This window comes from Harmonia axyridis, chromosome 2 (assembly GCF_914767665.1).
Source record: "Harmonia axyridis chromosome 2, icHarAxyr1.1, whole genome shotgun sequence".
NCBI classification, from domain to species: Eukaryota; Metazoa; Arthropoda; class Insecta; order Coleoptera; family Coccinellidae; genus Harmonia; species Harmonia axyridis.
The window spans coordinates 54,799,051-54,820,038 of NC_059502.1; the positions used below are offsets into that span (position 1 = coordinate 54,799,051).

A 20,988-nucleotide genomic window follows, 5' to 3' on the forward strand; every position below is an offset into this window, starting at 1 on the left:
GAGTGGTAAAATTTCCTTTAATAATTTCAAGACAAAATAAAAACACTCGGAATACTCAATATGTAAAACTAAATATGGTAACAAATTTCTCGGATTGTGAAGTGAATAGGATTTCCTACCTTTTACCATAGTACAAGGAATGGATACTATGCTTTTAGATTAATAACAATATTTTCTACGACTGATAATTTCACCGCTAGATGACTTCAATTCTCAGAATTATTTCTACCCTTATGTCTCTCGAATCGCTGAACACGAATCGAATATTTTGGACCAAAGTTTTGACCGACACTAAGATGGAAATTTCCAACTAATTTTTTATGTCTACCTTCATCTTTCTTTATGTAATGTCTAAATGTAGTGAATTTCGTTTTTGTGTGGAATTATATTGTCCAAAAAACGTTTCTTTGTCAAAATTAAGAGGAGTGCAAACATTATGGCGAAAAGTTCCAAAATATCCAAGTTCCGGCAACCTAATATAATTGAGTTTTCGAAAAGAAACCAGATCTTTTGAAAAGGCTTTTCCTGCCCAAACAACAATTTAAAGATGACACCCAAAAATTTCAGTGTCTATCCCTCTAAAAATTCATTATGTAGAATTTGCAACGTTTCAAATCTCTAAGAATATATCAAAAGTGAATGCAGCTAATGATAACAATATCTCGTCGGTAATATAATTTTTTACAGCTTGAAAGCTATAAAATGATCTAATTAACAAAGATGAAAAAATGATTATAATTCTTTTGAATCGGCGACTATGTTTGATCTAGTTTTGATGCAATAAATTTCTCGACGATAGTGTTAACATGCATGTTATTTGGGTGCGTACCAACTTTATATCTTATCTCCATATTTCAAGACAATACTTAAAGAGGGAAACTCAAAACTGAAAAGTTAGTTAGTTCTTACTTTGAAAGCAAGAATGTTGATAAGTATAATTATTACTTGCATTTTCTTTTGCCAAGTGCAGGTGAGACTTTTTAAAATTTGATTTCCTGATATTCAGAGGTTCTAGGTACGTTTCATCTCTGTTGAAGATTATAGAATAGGCTATTTTCCTCATTTCCGAATTATCGTTAGTTATCTATTGACGTTCATTGAGCACATAAAAGGGAATATTTTCAATTCGGATGAATATTTCAAAAAAAACTAACAAGAAAAGAGTAGAATTCGAAGAGGCCGCCAAAATTCAGTTTTTCGCAACGTTCCATTAGTGACATCACTTGGAAGTAAAAGGAAGAATAAACGATCGAATGGCATAACCAAAATCCTTTATTTTCATTTTTTATTATAGCTCTTTTTTTTGTGAAAATCTTTTTGATGTAAATAATTTACAAATTACGCAGGCCAACAGATATTTTCGTATTTTTTACCCGCGCTTCTTCAACTGTTCCTAGTAAATTCTTCGGTGCAGATTTCTAAATAATCCTCATATTTTGTCTATCAGATAAATTTTTTGAGACTGGGTACATTTAGCATTTTTATTATCGGCTTGTGTGTACATATTTCACGTCAAGACTATAGCTATTGCCAATTAAAAAACAAATGGATTTGAGTATTTATTAATAGAAAAAAAATTACAAAATTTACATACATTAGTTAGTAACACATCCCTTAAAAATGTTGAGTTTTGATGAAATTGAGTTGACCAAATGAATAATCTTCTCATAAACACCCTGTCAATTTTTGGCCAAACCAAAAACAGAAGAAAGAAGGTTTTCTCGAAAAAAACATTTTCTGCAGAAATATTCAGAAAAATGTGAATCCTCGTCGCCACCATTTTTCTCATAAGAATACCTTCAACTGATAAATCGTTGAATTTTTACTCAAGTTATGGTGTAGTGTCTCTGTCTGCCCAAGAGGTGGCATTAAAGGTGTCACGCCACATTATATTGTGTCCCTGGCGGGTTTATGATGGTCGGTGCGTTGCAGCAGAGTCACCTCTCTACGATGGTGTGGGAGGGTGACTTGGGCAGAGATCGCTGGATAGCCCAACTGAAGAGTCTACCAGCGATATCGGGATGAAACACCGCAATCCCTAAAGAGAGGGCACACCTGACATTTGGACCAAGAAAGACTCGCCAAAATGGCATATCGCTGAAATTGTCAATTAGGCTATCTAATGATGCAATAATATATTGGGTGTTCTTTTTGAAATAAGAAAGTAGTAGTCTGTTTCTGATATAACCGGAAAATTTAGAGATCTGAAAATATTTTAGGGAGAAAGATCAATGTCTCAAACCACGATATGCAAATTTTCAGCAGTAAATCATGATTAATTTTCCATAAACGTCTTATAGGCAGCGTGACCAGATTGAAATATGGTGAATCTACGAAACTTGCCGCAGAAATCTACTAAAAATCTACCAACACCGTTCAGAAATCTACTAAAAATCTACTAACATATTTTTTGACAAAATTTCACAGATGACGCTGCATTAGATTTTAACATTATTCAGAATACACTTTATCTAATTTCTCTTATGGTTAAATTTTACTTCATGAATAGGATAAACAGTACAGATGTGTACAGATTCGAAAATAAAACAAGATTTCATTTCAAAATTTAAACGACAAAAAAAAAGGAAAAAAACCGAACAAAAACATATAGGATCAAAATAGCAAATATAAACAAACAAATTTATATATTTAAATAAACAAAAGGATATAAATAGAAATAAAAACTAAAATCTTTGGGATAAAAATAACATTAAATAAAGAAATGAAATACTACAGTTGAACATAAAAAAAATAATTGAAAAATCAGTATCAATTTGTAGTCAAATCATCGTCTTTAACATCCATATATAAATTCTCACTATCCATCGATTCAAGCATATTTTTTGTAGGTTGAAAACGACAACAATCGCCTATCTCTTTAAGTCCTTCTTTAGCATGTTATAATAATGCTATCTTCTCATTTAGAAATCTGTTTCTATTTTTTGTTTTGAAGCGGTTAATAGCCGAAAATATTCTCTTGCATTTGGCATTCGAAATCTGAAATATGCAGCCACCCAAATTTGTCAATGAAATTCCAGTTAAGACATATTTTTTGCACTAAATAGAATACCAAATGTGAGATAATGGTATATTTTCAACGGAAGTTTACACACCATCTGTTTTTAATGAGACACCCTTCGGATATTCCATCATTCTTCGTATTTATTCTCAGCCGACAGCCACCAAAGAACTTTTATGATTTTATTATGTTTAAGTAGGTACGTTCTTCTAGAAATACGTAGAACGTAGGACCTCAATGAGAATGAACAATGAATTGATTCATAGGAACAGTCTAGACATCCGAATTTCCATATTTCCAACCATCTCGGTTATATTTTTTAAAAGTACCAAAATCTACTAAAATCGACCAAAGGATTTCTTCCTACTAAAAACTCCATGAAAATGCGAAAAATCTACTAAAAAAGTAGATTTCTACTAAATCTGGTCACACTGCTTATAGGTCATCGCGGTGAATCACTCTGTATATTGAGATTCGCTATCATCTACCTACTCTTGTTACAGAGTTTGACGAAAATTCAATCTGTGATACCTAGGATTCATCCTCCGCACAAGAATGTACGTGGAAGGATCATAGGGGGTGATGAAGCTACTCCACACGCCTATCCGTATCAAGTTGGCCTATCGATAAATGAAGGAATGTCTCTTTGTGGTGGAAGTTTAATTTCTAGCAATTATGTGCTAACTGCAGCCCATTGTGCTATTGTGTAAGTATATTATAACTTCGTTTCTTAGATTAATCTTCATGTGAGAACCAGAACATAAAAAAAGGCTAGATAATAATTATTATGGATGTTAATATATAATCTGAAAGATATAGTTATAATGCTATTGTTTGGATGATATTTAATAAGATAAAGCCGTTTTAAATGGATTTGAAAGTTCATCATCCAAACTAATCAAGCTGAGAACGCCAAAATAGTACCTATTGACGAATACTATTTACCAAAAAGATCTAACTCCAGCAAATTAATAAGGATTTTTTCATCAAGTTGTCCACAACCTACTTCCACATGCATAATCTGTTTCGAGGCTCAAGAGTTAGGTAGGTGATTGTTGTAATTTGTCATGGCCAAATGAAAAGAAGACTAATAATATTGATGAAAATGCCATATCGAAATGAAAGAATTGAATAAGTCAACAGCGAAAAAATAAACAGAAACTGATATCTTAAAATATTGAATGAAATATAAGGAGGAAATATTTGGAGAATTGAAGCAAATAAAACGGTGGAAAAAACAACAGTCGTGAATCCCGAGATGATACATAGTCAATTTCTGTAATTTTTCGCCTTAAAAATTCATTCATCGTAATTTCCAGCCTGGAGGATCAATGTGATCTCATAACTAATTTTACAACAAATTTTATGGTAATACCTAGGTCTCATAGTTTCCGAGAAAAGATTTGGATGGATGACTGATTTTTTTATTGGGTTTTTGGCTCTATACATTCCAAGATGTAAATTGTGGAAATCTAAGGGGAAGACATAAAATACTGAAAATTGAAGGTTAAAGTTAATGAACAAAATATATTCTAAAAATTCAAGCAAATCCCGAGTTCATTGAAATGAAAATTATGAAAAAAATGAAGGAATAATGTGAAATAATAAATATATAAAACGGTGAAAACAAAATACACAATATCGATTCCAAGACCATAGCCGTCTTTTGCAAATTGAGGTTATAGCTTAGTCAATCACTGAATCCAAAATTCAGAGCCGTATCTAGGTACCTACTATTACGACTGTGGCAATATATTAGACATCGCCCCCCCTTTTTCGGAGATTTTTCTTCATCCATTATATTTTCTTAAAGCATTTTTTGTCCATAATTTAAGTCATATATTTTCGTTGAGCTTCTAAAATAATACACAATATTATACAGGGTGTATATGCATAGTTGCGAAAAAGGGGGTGATTCCTTGTCAAGAAATAGGGTGAGTCTTTCATATAAACTTTCTTTTGTGAGCCTCCCCCTGCTTAGTTACAGACAGCCCCCTAAAGATAGCGCCCGAAAAGTAGTTTTTAATTTGTGAAAAGATTATAATTGTTTTTTTTTTATTACATTTAATTTATATTTGTACCAGTTCTCAATGAAAATATTGTTTTGGCATCCGCCAAAAAAATATTTCCAATCTCCACAACGTACTCTGGCGTATAATCTGTGGATATTTTTATTTCTCAAAAACCGTGAATTTGTCCAGAATGGATCAGTCTATCTAAAATTCATTTTCCTATTGTAAAAGATAAATAAAGAAAAAGTTATTGCGAAACAAGTTGGAGGGGTGGCTTTTTCTTCCCCTTGGAATCATAGAGGAACACCACCTACAATTTTGAATGCCTTCTCGCCCGCATAAAATATCAGCTTAATTTCATGTTTGTGAATTTTTTAGTTTTCAACAAAATTAAAACTACTTTTCGGGCGCCATCTTTAGGGGGCTGTAACTAAACGGGAAGAGGCTAAAAAAAGATTTATATGAAGGACTCCACCATATTTTTTGACAAGGAATCACCCCCTAATTTCATAAAGACCCTGTATATATTTAGTTATTTTTATTGAAACCAATGAAATACACATTTCATATACATATAACTCTTGAGATCTGAAAACCGATCGTTATAAAATTGTATCAAAGAAAAAGAAGCCGCACTTCACCCAAAAATAGATGTTACCGTTTGCCGAAGAAATACCGACAAGCTCGATGAAGCGCAAAAAACTCGAGAAAATAGGAGTAAGCACACAAGCCGACGTGCGACCGTAATATTTATGATCTGAATGTGGCACCTTTGAACATGCCGAAGCCGACGAAATATTTATGACTAGATTACGGCACGCTGTAATTATTTTAGGCTTAGTATATGCAAATTCTAAAGAAGGCTAGCAATATTTTGAATGTTTCCAGAATCCTCGGAATCGCTTCTTGCGAGGCGTATACATACACGACAATCGAGTCGTGATCTTTCGAATTATTCCGCCTGGTGCTCCATTTTTTTTTTCTTTTATATTTTTGGGCACCCCTGCGGACCTTGCGGCCCTGCGCCTGTGACACGTGCCACCTTTGCCACTCCCTAGATACGGCCCTGCCAACATTCCTAGTGAGCTAACCTGTTAGACGAACTTGAAAACCCCAAGAGCATTGATTACATATAAATAATTAGAAAAACCAATCAAGTAAACGATATGTATTTCAAGGAGGTTGATATCAAAGAACCGTAATTTGAAACTGAAGTAACAAATCTTGTAGTCGGAATTTTCAATTAGCGTTTGGCGCACCATTAAATATGTGGTTACTTCGGTTTTCATCAATTGAGACGACAATTATTATCTCTGCTCCAACCTCAAATTACTCCAGGATTTCAGTAGTTTTCAGATTTTATCAGTGTTAGTTATACAGGCCAACAAAATAAGAAAAATGTATGTGTTGGAAATCCAACAAATTATTTCGAATGTTTTTGCTATGCTGATTCCAAATACACCACCAGGGACACCAGGTGTATTCTAGGAATTACATGGTATACTTGGTATTTCTCAGTTTCCGTAAGTGATGTTTGTGCTATCATTATGTGTAAATTTTCTTCGTTTTATAGTACCTATTGTATCAAAACATGAACGAAAACATTGACACCCACAAGTAAACGTAGCTGTGTAAATCATCCCGATGTTTTTTGTTATGTATGAGGCAACTACACTTGAAAAGAAAGCAGAATAGTTATTTATAATACAAATGCAGAAGGCATTGATATTCTTCTACGAGTTCAAAATTCAAAAACGAGCCACGAAGTGGCGAGTTTTTGAATGAACGAGTGGTAGTATGAGCCTTCTGTACGAGTATTATACATTATTTTCTCTAATTCATTGCATTTTTATTGAAATTAATGAAATATTTCCATAAATATAATTTAGTGATTTTCGCATTGAAAAATATTGGTTGGCAGAACTGATTTCTTTAAGGCAAATTGATGAATTGACAGATAAATCCGTGTCGGAAAGTTCGTAGTACCAACATATAATAATAAAATATAACCATGAAAACTGTGCGTTTCTGATATATTCTCGCACGATTTTGTTCTACAAGATGTGGAAGAATGAACGGAATAACCACAGAATTAGAGAAACACTATTTTTGACTTTGTGAAAATATCTAATTTTGGCATTCATTTGGGATATCTACGATACAGAAGTAATAGAACACCAGAGGAACGACAACACTATACTCAAATAAAAAACAGAGTGAACACAGAAATTCGAAACATCAAGAGGGAATACTGGGAGAGATTCTCTTCAGAAATTAAACATGACTTATACGGCGCGCAGAAGAAAATCTGGGGAATGTTAAGAAGGAGAAAGTTAGACGTGAACGAATATGCACAAACTCACAAAAAATTGACGAAAATACTTGGAAGAATTACTTCAGAAACCTATACAATTCTGATCAGAACACCCTCACCTGTAGACGACGAAGGAAACCATGACATAGTGAAAGTAACTGCTGAAATGACTGCTGAATCAGCGAGGAAATTAAAAAATATAAAAACTCCTGGGTTGGATGATATTCCAAAAGAACTCATAAAGTATGGCGGTCTTATGGAAGAACTCACAAGACCTTATAATGAAATCTTAACGACTGGAAAGATACCAAGTAGCTGGAAGAAAGCATCACCATTCCGATATTCAAAAAGGGCGACAAAAGAGTTCCAGAAAATTATAGAGGTATAACATTGCTCAGTTCGGTGATGAAACTCTTCACAAAAATCTTACTATAATCTACAGACACATAAATATATCATAGGAACAGCAGGGGTTCAGGAGGAACAGGTCAACATTGGATTCCATCTTCATATTGAGGCAAATCACGGAAAAGTCAATAGAATACGGAAAATCCGCTTTCCTCTGCTTTATAGATCTCACCAAGGCTTTCCATAAAGTAAGACTCAAGGATGTCATGAAAATTCTAAAGGATAAACAACTACCAACACCTATAATAGAGATTGTGAAACAACTCAACACTGATACATCTACACATATATCTGTAAACCAACATCTAACTGAAGAAATTCGAACTCATACGGGTATAAGACAGGGAGATTCACTAAGCCCCTTACTCTTCAATATTATAATGGACCAAATAATACATCACGTCATGAATTCTGGAATGGGATATACACTAAGCACAGAGGCTATAGGGATCGTTTGCTACGCCGATGATGCGGTGATCTTGGCTGAATGCGAGGATGATCTACAGAGACTGTTATATTCATTTTTCCTAGAAGCATGCAAATTCAACATGCAAATATCAATCACAAAAACAAAATCAATGGTCACAAACAAAGAACCAAAACGATGCAAACTTGTCATTGCAGACCAACATGTAGAACAAGTTATGTCGTTCAGGTGTCTTGGTGTGGAGATATCCTTGAACCAAGATAGAACACACGAGGTTCGTAAACAGGCAGATAAAGCATGAGTAAACATTCGGAAGCCAGGATCTACAAAACTTGTGTTCGACCCATCATGACGTACGGCATGAAAACTCAAGCAGATAACAAGAGAACAAAGTCCATCCTAAGAACGATGTAAATGAAGATACTGAGAACCATATCTGGGTACACGCTGAGAGATAGGAAGAGGAACACAGTCATCCGAGAGGAATGCCAGACCCAGAACATAGTTAAGTGGGGAAGAAAACGACGACGATATTGGAGCGACCACGTCAGCAGAATGGACGCAGGCAGAATTGCTAGGATAGTCCGAGACGGAATTCCAGGTACCAGAAGACCAGTCGGAAGACCCCCTAAGCGCTGGAGAGACTCCTGGATATCTGCATCCACCGAGTACTAAAGTGGAATATACAAGCCCTAGGCTTAAATTAAGAAGAAGAAGATTTGGGAGATCAGGATAAACTTTGGGAACCACATTTCGTATGTAAAACATGTGTTGATCAGTTGGAAAGAGGAAGTGTCTTAATTTTGGTGTACCAATGATTTCGGATAAACCATCCTGACAACTACAATTCGTTAATATTAGATGGAAACAATAAACACAAATGGAGATACCCTAATCTAAATCCTACAAAAATAACTAAAGTGCATTCCGAAGAAATATCCGTTTTCTACTTCTATAGTCTTCCTGAACTCCCAGGATACAGAAACATCATCTGATGAAGTCTAAAGAATTCAATCTGATGACAGCAGCAAATTCAAATAGATTCAATAACTCCTCAAGGTTTCAATCAAATAGAACTGAACGATCTTATTAGAGACCTGGGAGCACTCATAAAATTCTGCTGAAATACTTGTATCCAGATTGGAAAAGAGAACTTGCTTTATACAGCTACTATTTTAACTTGGTACTAACATTATTCTTTATCATCAAAGAGATGAGGATCTGCTTTTTTGCTATGGAAAATAACTAGGTATTCTCTAACAATATAAAATGGGTTTGTCATAATACACTTCAACACTAATTGACAGTTCAAAACAGTTTAAAATGAGTTCTTCCCGTCGCGTCGAGATAAAACAATCTCAAGGGATTACGGTTTTCCGTTCCGAGATCGCTGGTGGACTCATCAGTTTAGCTATCCAGCGATCTTTGCCCAAGACACACCCTCTGACACCATCGTGAAGAGGTGCACAAATTCGGGGTTTCTTTATGAATCCACCGATGCCTCGATAGAGAGTGACACAAAGCCAGCACCGCCACCTCTCGTGAATGCAGAGTCACTACACATTCCCATACCAGTACCGACAATCAACCAGAGGAGGAAGTGCGAAGGTGTACTTGGAGGGAGAGAATGCAAGCGAGCTAAGGAAGCAGAAAAGCAAAGACACAGCGTGCCATCGGCGCTTGTGTTCGATGTACAGGCTCGAAGCCATGAAGTTAATCAGGGCAGTGAGTCGCTTCAACGTGATTGCAGCTTACCACCCCACATCGGGGTAACCACTTGCCCTCTCTCTTGGAATTACGGTGATTTGTCCAAAGATAGCTGGTGGACTCATCAGTTGGGCTATCCAGCGATATCTGCCCAAGACACACCCTCTCACACCATTGTGATTCTGCACAAATTCTTTATGAACCCACCGATGCCTCGCAGCAGACCTGAAAATGAACACTGGACTAACAGAAATTGGCCTTCAAGGGATGTCATGATTCAAGAAAAATATATTAAGTTGGGACTGTTGAAGCAATTTGTGAAAGCTCTCAATCAAGATGGAGAAGTTTTAAGTCATAAGTGACTAATGTATATACCTATTTACTTTGTATACCTATGTATATTGTATGTGTATGGGAAAAATTAAAGACACTCCAATATCTTTTTGTCTGTGTTATCTTCCATGTTCCTCATCAAACCACATCCGAATTTAATTAATTCTTTATCATCTCTTTTTCAGAATATCCACAGTGGAGGTTATTTTGGGAGCCCACAACGTAACAGAAAATGAAACCACACAAATAAGACTTCAAGGAAAAGAAATAAAAATTCATGACCAATACGACGCTCGACTTCATCGGAATGATATAGCCTTGATTAAACTGAACTTTTCTGTTCCTTTAACTTTTGCAATTCAACCAGTAAAGATACCGTCTGCATCGCAAGCTGAGAAAACATATGACGATCTGTTTTCTGTAGCTACTGGTTGGGGTTTAGTTGAAGACAAATCTTTACCGACTATCAATGACATGTCAGACACCTTACAAGTATTGTCAGTGCCAATAATGAATGTTGATATTTGTGGAGAATATTACAACGACGATGAAGCTACATATATAACGACATCTAATCTTTGCACTTCAGGATACAAGAACAAAGGGACATGTAAGGGAGATTCTGGTGGACCTCTAGTGTACGATGGAACTCTGATTGGGATTTCTTCCATAGGCTCAACACGGTGCGAAGAGTGTTACCCTTCAATATATACCAGAGTCGGTGCTTATCTCGATTGGATCAAGAATAATTCAGATGTAATAATCGAATTTTGAATAAATAGATTGATTATTGTCACATAGAAAATATTCCTTGTTATTTCTCAATTAGCAAATGTAAATACCTCAATACTGACCTACCTTCAGAATTTTACGTTCGATCACTACGATGTGTAATTAATTACAGTACTTATGTCACTACATCGAAGAGTAAGACCATCAATCCTAATAACTTTATGCTCTAGCTCTAGGCAGTAGGCATAGATTATTTTGTTCCATAAATGTCAGTGATGTCAACATTGACATTCCTACAACTTATTTTTGTTTATGACAACAGTTTTCGTGACTTGATTCTAATGTAGGAAGTTGTTTTATTTAAAGTGAATACAAGTGTTTGTGGACTATTTTTCACTAATGTTTTGAGATGACAGAGTTATTAGTGGGTCGTGGTGACACGTTTCCTAGGAATTTTATGGACACATTTCGATATAGTAGAAGTGAACCACTTTATAATGAGTTAAAGGCCAGTAAAAGTGACGAGTTCATCTTGCAAAATCCTTCTGATATCCCAATTTCTTGTGAAATACATCATGGTAGATCGGAAAACGTATTAGATGCTCCTGATGAAGAGGAATTGAATACCTGTCTTCAGAATTCCGAAGTTATTCGGCCAAATACTTGCAGAAAAAGTAAAAGGGTTTCAGTTTATGATAAAGTTGATCCAGAGGATAGTATTAGAGATATTGTCTCAGAAAATGATTTCTACAAGTAAGTTATTGAAACTGGAATTAATTGAAATATCAACATTGAAACTGCTTGTAGTTTCTGTAAATATTTTATATGGATATAAATGTGATTCAATATTTTCATTTCTAGGTTTGTTTTATTCAAGAAGCACTATGATAAGTATTTATTCCTTTCACAAAAATATGAAGAAGCAAAGAATGTTGCTTATTATCTAGAAGAAAAGTATCATGAGCTCAAGGTAGATTCAATAATCAAAAATGTTTTCAAAATACAAACAAAATATACATTGTTTTTAGATGGAGAGAGATAACCTTTTGTCTAAGAAAGAAGAGCTGAGGCAAAGACTTGAATCATGTGAAAGTTTAGTTCGTGATAAAGAAGATGAAGTATTTGTTCAGTTTGAGAGAGTATTATATTTAGAAGAACAATGTGAAAAGGTAGAAATAACTTGTTTTTTTTCTGTTTTTTATTTCTATTATATATGAGTTCCAGCTTTTACTTCAATCAAAAGAGTCTGATAAAATAATAAAAAAACTAGAGGCAGCAAGACATGAATTAGTTAAGCATATGACAACATTGAGGGATGAAAAAGAATGCTTAGAAAAAGAAGTAAGTTTCATCATGAAATGTGCAGAGCATGGATACTGAATTTATTTTTCAGAATGACCATTTAAAAGAAACCTTAGAGGCTGAAAGACAGGGAATCAAACGTTATATACATAATTTGAAAAAGAAGAAAAGCGAAGCAGAGCTTGCACAAAGACAGGTATGTTGTATCTTCAAGATCCTTAGCTTCTAACTAATTGTATTAATATTCGTAGACTGAGTTAGAAAGGAATGCCAATTTAACATCACAATTTCAAAAAGCCGTTCAACACTTGGCTACTTGCAAGAGAAAAAAATGCTCCGTTTGCTCTTATACAAAGTCTGTATATGCCAAATCTTCAAGTAACAGACAGAAAGAGTAAGAAAGGTTTTTCTGCATGACTGCATGTTGAATTTCTGTAGGTAATGGTCTGCTATTTACTATTCTCTTTTCTTTTTAACATTCAAGTTTCTTTAACATAAATCCTTGTTTTATCAATGATGAATTAGGAATAGTTTGAAATATACAGGGTCCTGCAACAGCAGCACAGTGCTTCATATCTCTAATTGGGGAAGGGATAGAAATCAAATTTTCTCTATAAAATTTTATTTCTATCTCTTTTCCAACTAGAGACATGGAGAAGGCGCTTCAGTTGCAGAACCCTGTGTATTCCCAAAACTTTGTTGATCAAATAAAATCATACTTCTTTGGGCTCAATGTAATAGAATAATAGAACAGTACTATTTGAAAATATGCACAGTTAATGTCCATGTTTATATTTATTTGGTAGGAATGTATATCTGTTTTAAACAACCGCTATGGATTTCATAACATTCATCTCATTGAATCGAAAATGCATCTATTTATGTATTACAAAAAAATTGTCCCATAACAGAACAGCAGCTGAGGGAATGTCCCAGACTTCACATGACTATTAGGCTTCATTATAATGCAATGAGCTATGTATATGCTTTATTTATTGTTACATTTGTCCCCAGCAGCTGATCGGACTATAAAGCGTCAACACTATTCAACAAAAATGTAATTATTTATGCGTACTGTTGTACCAAAATGAATATACCCATGGATATTTATAATTTGTACAGTGTTTTAATTTTCTTTAGTGCAGTTTATTAATTATCCATTGTTTACTTAAATCATTTTTAGAGCTGATACACCACTCTCATTTCTATGACACAAAAATATATTTTGCTATTTCTTTTAGAACTGCAAGATCAAGATAATATCTGTTGCTTTTACTTGTCAAAGTGAAAATGGTTTTAGAATCTTTCTATAATTTAATTTTATAATTTTTCTAAGAATATATAATCAAACTCGAATATAAAAGCTCTTTTTGGGAATTCAGGTAGAACTATTGATTGCTTTTTTTCTCTAATTAGTATTTTAATTATCTCACTTTATTTCTTTCTTCTAAGTCTCTTTCAGTAACCATTGCTTTCTTATTAATTATTTTTTAATTAACCAGTGGATGAAATTTCAATTCTTTTTATTGTATTTGAAGAATGATGCTTTATGACCTCTTACAATCTTAAAAATTGTGCTGCCATAGGGCTCTCGTCAGGAAACAAATTTTTACGTTATTTTCCCAAATGTAAACGCGATTTAATATGTGGATATCTATTGACTATATAGTCAATCAGTCGATCAGGTAGAAAAACACTCCTATAGAAGTATAGGGGTCCCAAACTTGATGCTCACTGAAAGCATCTCCAGAACTATTAGACTTGGAGAAAAAATCTTCAAGGACCCCCGATCTCTTCCTTTGTAATATTAAGATAACAGAAAGCAGATCATAGATATCTTCATTTGTTCTCAAGTTGCAGGGCGTTCCTGTAAAATGACCGTTTTAAATTTTTCTCCAAATCTTGGTTTCTGTTCAAGATATGCGAACAATTCCTAATCGTTTTTTTCAGTAATTTTTATAGTTTATGTGATACTCATAACAGATCATAGAAATTAATTAGCTACCGTTTCAAAGATATACAGAGGAAAGTTAAACGGGACACCATATATTTTTTAGCCGCAGATCTCGTTATCGGTTTTTCAAAAACGTCATCTGTTTCAAAGATATTCAGGTTTTGGACTTTATTTTTTTTTTGATGCCCTATATATAAATATTTTTCATTTATTTCGAGATTCGATTCATTTTGTATACACTCTGTAATCAAGTCATTGTATAGTGTGTCCCAATAAAATAAAAACCAACTCTCTATATCTCTGAAACAATCATTAATTTCTAAACAAATGGGACACCCTAGATATGACTTGATTACAATTATACAGTGGATACAAAAGGAATCAAATCCCGAAATAAATGGAAAATATTTTTATGAATGTAGGGTGTCCCATCAAAAAAATTAATTCTAAAAACTCAATATCATGGAAACGAATGACAATCCTGAAAAACCGATAACGAGATGTTTTTCAGTAAATCTGCGGCTAAAAAACTGCGCTCAAAGGTATAGGGAGTCCCGTTTAAGATACACTAACCTCCCTCTATATCTCTGAAATGGCTATTGATTTCTATGATGTGTATGATTATCATATAAACTATAAAAATTTCTGAAAAGAACGTTTAGGAACTTTTTGAATATCTCCAACAGAAACCAAGATATAGCAAAATATTTGAAATAGTCATTTTTCAGAAACGCCCTGTAACTCGAGAACGAATGTAGATATCTAGAATCTGCTTTGTGATATCTTATTTCGAAAAAAGAGAGTTCTTGTAGATTTTTTCTCTAAGTCTTATAATAAGGTCTCGAAATGCTTTCAGGGAGCATCTATGTAATTTGGGACACCCTGTACGTACATAGTGCACGGCTTCTCGCTCTGTCGTGGCAGATTATATAATGAAATGTACGCACCTGGTATTGCAGGTTTTCCAATAGGAGATTTCATTTCGAATTGACCATATTCACCGTCGCCATATTGTTATGCGACAATACCAACTACCCAGTGTTCCCAACGGAGAAATATTGAGTTCACTAGAAAAATACCACTAATATCAAAAATACTATCAGCCATAGAGATTATTCTTTCACTGACTATTTACAAAAATGGAGCGAAGCCTTCATTTATACACTCAGCCACAGTTAATTTGTTCATAAAACCACCTTTCACTAATGTTTTCATTTCCAAAAGGTGAAATTTTTGCGAAATATTGTCCCAAACAAGCCTATCTGGCGTAGCACCCAGAAAAGGTACACATAAACTTCACTTATAAACTTTATATTGTGGAATTTTTCTAGTAAACTCAATATTTCTTCGTTGGGAACACTGGGTAATTGGTATTGTCGCATAACAATATGGCGACGGTGAATATGGTCAATAGTCCGCTATCTGAGCAACTGTCACTTTCGAAGCTGTCATTTTTTGACATTTGATCAGTAAAAATTACGCCATCTCTAAAAATGAAAGATACACGCTTGAACAATAACAACTCATTGAAATTGTTAAAATTCTCTATAAAAATTGTTCGCAAAACTGAAGCTTTTGGGTCGTCGTGGATCATAATATAGGCAATAGTAGTGATAGGTTTGTCGAATTCTTGTCGATCCACATTCGACATTACTCTGTACTCCACAAACGAGATTAATCCGTATTATTCATGAAGACTTAGGTCTTAAAGATTTTATAACGGGTGTTTTTTTCGAGGTATATAACTTTAAATTGGCATTACTGTTCAAGATGGCGACCGATTCAACAGCTGTCAAGTGATTTATTCTCAGTTTGGTTTGGCAATTCATCGTGAATAGACTCACGACTGAACAACGCTTGCAAATAGTGCAATTTTATTTCGAAAATAATGATTCTGTGCGGAATACGTATCGCGCACTACGTCCATTTTATTTTGTTTAGCAATGAAGCGCACTTCTGGTTAAATGGCTAAGTCAACAAACAAAACTGCCGCATTTGGAGTGAAGCTAATCCTCAAGTGTAAATCGAAACACCGTTACATCCAGAAAAACTGACTGTTTGGTGCGCTTTATGGGCTGGTGGAATCATTGGTCCGTACTTCTTCAAAAACGATGATGTCCAGAACGTTACAGTCAATGGTGATCGGTATAGAGCCATGATTACTAACTTTTTATCCTGAATTGAACAACCATGATGTCCAGGAGCTGTGGTTCCAACAAGACGGCGCAACATGTCACATAGCTCGTTCCACAATCGATTTATTGAAAGACACGTTTGGTGACCGCCTAATTTCACGTTTTGGACCTGTGAATTGGCCTCCAAGATCTTGTGATTTAACACCGCTAGACTACTTTCTGTGGGGCTATGTAAAGTCATTGGTCTATGCGGATAAGCCACAAACCCTTGACCATTTGGAAGACAACATTCGCCGTGTTATTGCCGATATACGGCCACAAATGTTGGAAAAAGTCATCGAAAATTGGACGTCCAGATTGGAATACATCCGAGCCAGCCGTGGCGGTCATATGCCAGAAATCATATTTAAAATGTAATGCCACAAGATTATCTTGCGTATAAATAAAATTCATGTCAATCGAATAATCCATCGTTGTTTTATTGCAATTTAAAGTTCTATAGCTCTAAAAAAAACACCCTTTAGATCAGTTAACACAAAAACTCGAGCCGATCGATCACCAGCAACGTCGTATCTTAGCTGATTGGGTCCTTGAAATGTATCAAAATGATCCGGATTTTCATCGAAAAATAATCTTCAGTGATGAGGCCCATTTTCACTTAGGAGGCTACTTTAATAAGCAGAATTGTCGCATTTGGGGCTAGGAAAATCCAAAAATGTTGTGGAAAAGCGTTACCGACCTATGATTATTAATTTTTCATGGATAAAATGAAAGATATTGATGAGATTTTCATGAAAAGGATATGGTGCTGCAAGCGTAGCCGGTTCAGCCATTTGCCTTATATCGTTTTCCATACCTTCTTCTTTACAGTGAAATACAAATTGAAATATTTCTCTGAAATTATACTATGAAAATGAAAAAAACAGCCTATTATTGCGACAGCCGGTATTTGTAAAATAGAGGTTTTTATGCATACGGTTCACACCTTAATATTAATAATATTCTAAGGTTTACACAATAACGTTCAGGAGAAGATAACCTGTCATTCAAAAAAGAAACATGCAAATCGGACAAGTAGTTTTGACGAAAATGTATCTTAAACTTCAGCCTAATTTTTAGTGTTGCGTTATTTATTGATGAAGTGTAGTTGGACGGTTCCTTCAATTTAGAAATTCAGACTCCAACCCAAAAAATTAAAAATTCAGCCATTCGATTTGTGATCATTGAATTCTTTCCTTTTAGCAAGAAATTATTGGGTTGTCTTCAGGCTCCATTTCTCGAGATGCGGAATATAATAAAGCCGCCACCATCTCCAATCCACGGTGAAGGTGCTAGCCTGTCCGAGTGGTTTTGTCCCTTGTACAACCAACATGAGGATGATGAAGACAGCAGTAGTGAATGTTGTTCTTTGAGCATTCCCTTCGGAGAGATGGGTATATCTTACATAGATGATTCCTCTGATACCATATCTTCTACATTCGATCATGATCATGACAAGCCAGATGGTTCTAGTCATATGGGTGCAGCTTCTAGTAGCATGAGAGGTAAGTGGTGATAAATATACAGGGTGGGCTACGGTCGATGGTACCCTAGGTTTTTACGGAGAACGGAAGATACCGTTTTTTCGAAAATTTGGTTTCTTGGATAGGAACCACTGCTCTATCGATCTAAAATATATTCAGCGCTGCAGTGTTGCCGCTTATATCAAAAAGTACTAACAACTTTGATATTCCAAATTGAACACCTCATATATTATTACTTTTTCGGTTTGCTGTAGCCTCTTGATTATTTATGTATTAACTTCTTTGTCCCTATCTCTAGCGGATTTCGAGTAAGTGATATATTTACTTTTTTATGTGCAAAATATAGCTTTCTATTAAATATTCATAACTCGGTACTTGGAATCCTAAAAAGCTGAAATTTCGGTTATGGATTACAAATATCCCGTGTATCATTTACATGTAATAAAATACGTTCCTAATCATACAGGGTTGTTCGAAATCACAGGCTTCAATGAGACATTAAATTGATAAAAAGTGCGTTTTTTCAAATGGAATGACCTACATGTTATAAGATGTATTGAAAGAAAATGAAATTTTTTTTAGGAGATATAATATAACATGTTCCTATAACTATAACTAAATTGTAATGTTTCCTAATTTAAAGCAAGTTTTCATCCCAATGGCAATATTGAGCTACATTTGTTTTAGATATCCATGAAATGACAGAACTTTTAAATTATGATAATTTCATTTTCTTTCAATATATCTTCAACTCAAGAAGGACCCACAAAACATCTTGTTTTTTTTGAAACATCAGGGCACTGTCAATACTAAATTTACCAAACTGATACCTAGAAGTAGCGGGGCTACTTGCGTTACCGATCTTTTGTATAATTTAGTTTTGTTCAGAGAAAATAACATAAAATTCAAAAATTCAAACTATTTGACGACCAATACGCTCTATTAGTGTGGCGTCACACATCGTCATTTTTGGTTCTCCTGTCAGTGTTCGGAATCCAAACAAATAAATTGTCATTCAAATTAGTACGGTGTCGTTGAAGGAATTGGCTTATTTTCATGAATAAGAGTATTTCAGCAACGATTTCAGTATTAATTGATAGACAGAAGGAACGAGATTAATACCAGTAAGTTTGAATCCTGTATCATTCCCCAGATTTTGTAAAAAGCCGTGTTTATTAGTTGAACTTCAAGTTATAACTTACTGGCATTAATCTCGTTCCTTCTGTCTATCAATTAATAGTAAAATCGTTCCTTAAATAATCTTATTTATCACAAAAAGCCAATTTCTTCAACGACAACGTACTAATTTGAATGACAATTTGTTTGTTTGGATTTCGAACACTGACAGGAGAACAGTGTGGCAACAATGCTGGAAAACGTTTTATGACATCATTCCATACCTAATGCTCGTACTTGAAAGTCAATACTCTGTACTTAAGACGTTCTCAATTGTGAAATATCTATTGTGTTTCCCTATTTAGGACGACCTTACTGCAGGTGTAAAGTGAACAGCTTATATACAAATCTTGTCAGTGATATGACGTCATAAAACGTTTTCTAGCATCGTTGCCAAAATGTGTTTTTTTTAAGTTTTACCTTGAAATCGATTGGTGAAATATTCAAAAATAAATTTTTGTGTTCAATTTCGAAAAAATGTGGAAATTGCAAGGTATCGCATACTGCCATATTCGTGTTTACAAACCAAAACAATTTTGGAAGAATGAAATGAAAACGTCAAATATGAATTAAACATTGAATGACATATCAGCAGTATTGTGAACGCATAGAGATAGAATAGAGGGGAGACGACATCACGTGACTTAAAGCGGTACCACTTTGCCATTTTGGATGTAGATCTCAGTATTCTCAGTCAACTTTTGACCACTAACATTTCATAGTAGTGAACAGATCCATCTTCACCATCTCTAAATATATTATAATTTATATGGCAGGCTATGTTGTATATTATTTGAAACAAAAAATTGTTTGTGAACAATGCTTAGACTGTTTAAAAAGTGATGAACACGGTTTATTTTTGTATTCCTTCATTGAAAGTTCACCTAATCCGAACCTGATCTTTCTCCAATTTTAGTAATAGAATTAGCCCCGCCTACTGTCACTTTTTTTCTAGCACGATTACAGCTTATAGCGTCTCCTCTCTATTCTATCTTGATGGCTTTAAGCTTCTTAAAGGGGATGAAGGCATTTCAATTTCAAGCACAGACAATCAGACCACAAATAACCCTGAAAAAATACATAATGTTATGTTCAAAATAACTTAAGTTTTCACTCCTTTGTAATTTGAAAGAAATATATGTCAAACTAATACGAGAATAGAATGAATTTATAAACGATCATCAATTATTACGAATCATTTGGTAATTTTAGGATGTGAGAGCGATTCGGGCTTTTCATCTGATATATGTACCAACTACACCATGACAGCTTCAACACCAAGAGAGAAGTTTTCGCCCTACACACCTCCGGCAACTTTGGACGAAGTTGAATGTGCCAAGTTGACTCGGACCAAATGGACTGCTTCCTTCAGGAAACTCATCAGGAAGATAAGAAAATAGAACTTCTCAATAGCCGTATCTTCTTAACCATTTAAATTAATTGAAGTTAAAACTATAGATCGCTGTCGAATATAATTGTTCCATTGTCTGTTATCTAAATTTCTAGACCGATACTCGTATTTATTTGAATTTTATACTTCTGATTTCACATGGTAAACATGTATGCCAAAGGACAGTTTTGATTCCATGAAGGTTGTTTCATCTATTAGATATTAATATATTTCTTTAATATGATATAATCATAACATCTCTTTTTTTGTGTCCTTTGCTTTTCATCATCATCATTTATTTAAATACTCCAATACAAATTACCCTGTTAGGGTGTAGTGCTAGTCAATATAAAAAATGTAAAATAGAAACAAAGGGTACAAACATAAACAATCACAAACAAGGCGTCCCTAAACAATCTATGTTAAAAACATTCAAGAATCAAGTGTTTAAAAATCATTCAATGAATAGTACGGTCTGTCCTTCATGTAGTTGAAAAGTACTCTCTCCATCCTTTTCTGAGGCAGCTGTTTGATCTCATCAGGTATTTTATTATAA

The 20,988-nt window shown here is 34.4% G+C and overlaps 2 protein-coding genes across 3 annotated transcripts; both read left to right on the plus strand.

Annotated features, from left to right (window-relative positions):
- Positions 1-791: 791 nt before the first annotated feature.
- LOC123672238 (brachyurin-like) lies at positions 792-11,025 on the plus strand. 2 transcript variants are annotated; one of them, XM_045606261.1, is made up of 3 exons: positions 792-821; positions 3,523-3,725; positions 10,406-11,025. In XM_045606261.1, exons 1-3 carry the CDS (start codon positions 807-809, stop codon positions 10,992-10,994), a joined length of 807 nt encoding a protein of 268 aa, XP_045462217.1. In that variant the 5' UTR covers positions 792-806; the 3' UTR covers positions 10,995-11,025. The 2 variants fall into 2 exon arrangements, with proteins under 2 accessions (XP_045462217.1, XP_045462216.1); XM_045606260.1 differs by lacking the exon at positions 792-821 and adding an exon at positions 836-970.
- A 197-nt stretch (positions 11,026-11,222) lies between these two features.
- LOC123672233 lies at positions 11,223-20,828 on the plus strand. The gene is made up of 8 exons (XM_045606249.1): positions 11,223-11,705; positions 11,814-11,922; positions 11,981-12,121; positions 12,177-12,293; positions 12,346-12,450; positions 12,506-12,648; positions 17,586-17,887; positions 20,255-20,828. The coding sequence occupies exons 1-8, from the start codon at positions 11,362-11,364 to the stop codon at positions 20,440-20,442; spliced, it is 1,449 nt and encodes a 482-aa protein (XP_045462205.1). The 5' UTR covers positions 11,223-11,361; the 3' UTR covers positions 20,443-20,828.
- Positions 20,829-20,988: the final 160 nt, after the last annotated feature.

Coding starts and splice junctions, on each gene's coding strand:
- LOC123672238 (XM_045606260.1), top strand. CDS start 923: ATGTTGATAAGTATAATTATTACTTGCATTTTCTTTTGCCAAGTGCAG. Junction 971..3,522: donor TTTTCTTTTGCCAAGTGCAG/GTGAGACTTTTT, acceptor CTCTTGTTACAG/AGTTTGACGAAAATTCAATC. Junction 3,726..10,405: donor GCAGCCCATTGTGCTATTGT/GTAAGTATATTA, acceptor TCTCTTTTTCAG/AATATCCACAGTGGAGGTTA.
- LOC123672233 (XM_045606249.1), top strand. CDS start 11,362: ATGACAGAGTTATTAGTGGGTCGTGGTGACACGTTTCCTAGGAATTTT. Junction 12,294..12,345: donor AAGAATGCTTAGAAAAAGAA/GTAAGTTTCATC, acceptor TTTATTTTTCAG/AATGACCATTTAAAAGAAAC. Junction 12,451..12,505: donor CAGAGCTTGCACAAAGACAG/GTATGTTGTATC, acceptor TAATATTCGTAG/ACTGAGTTAGAAAGGAATGC.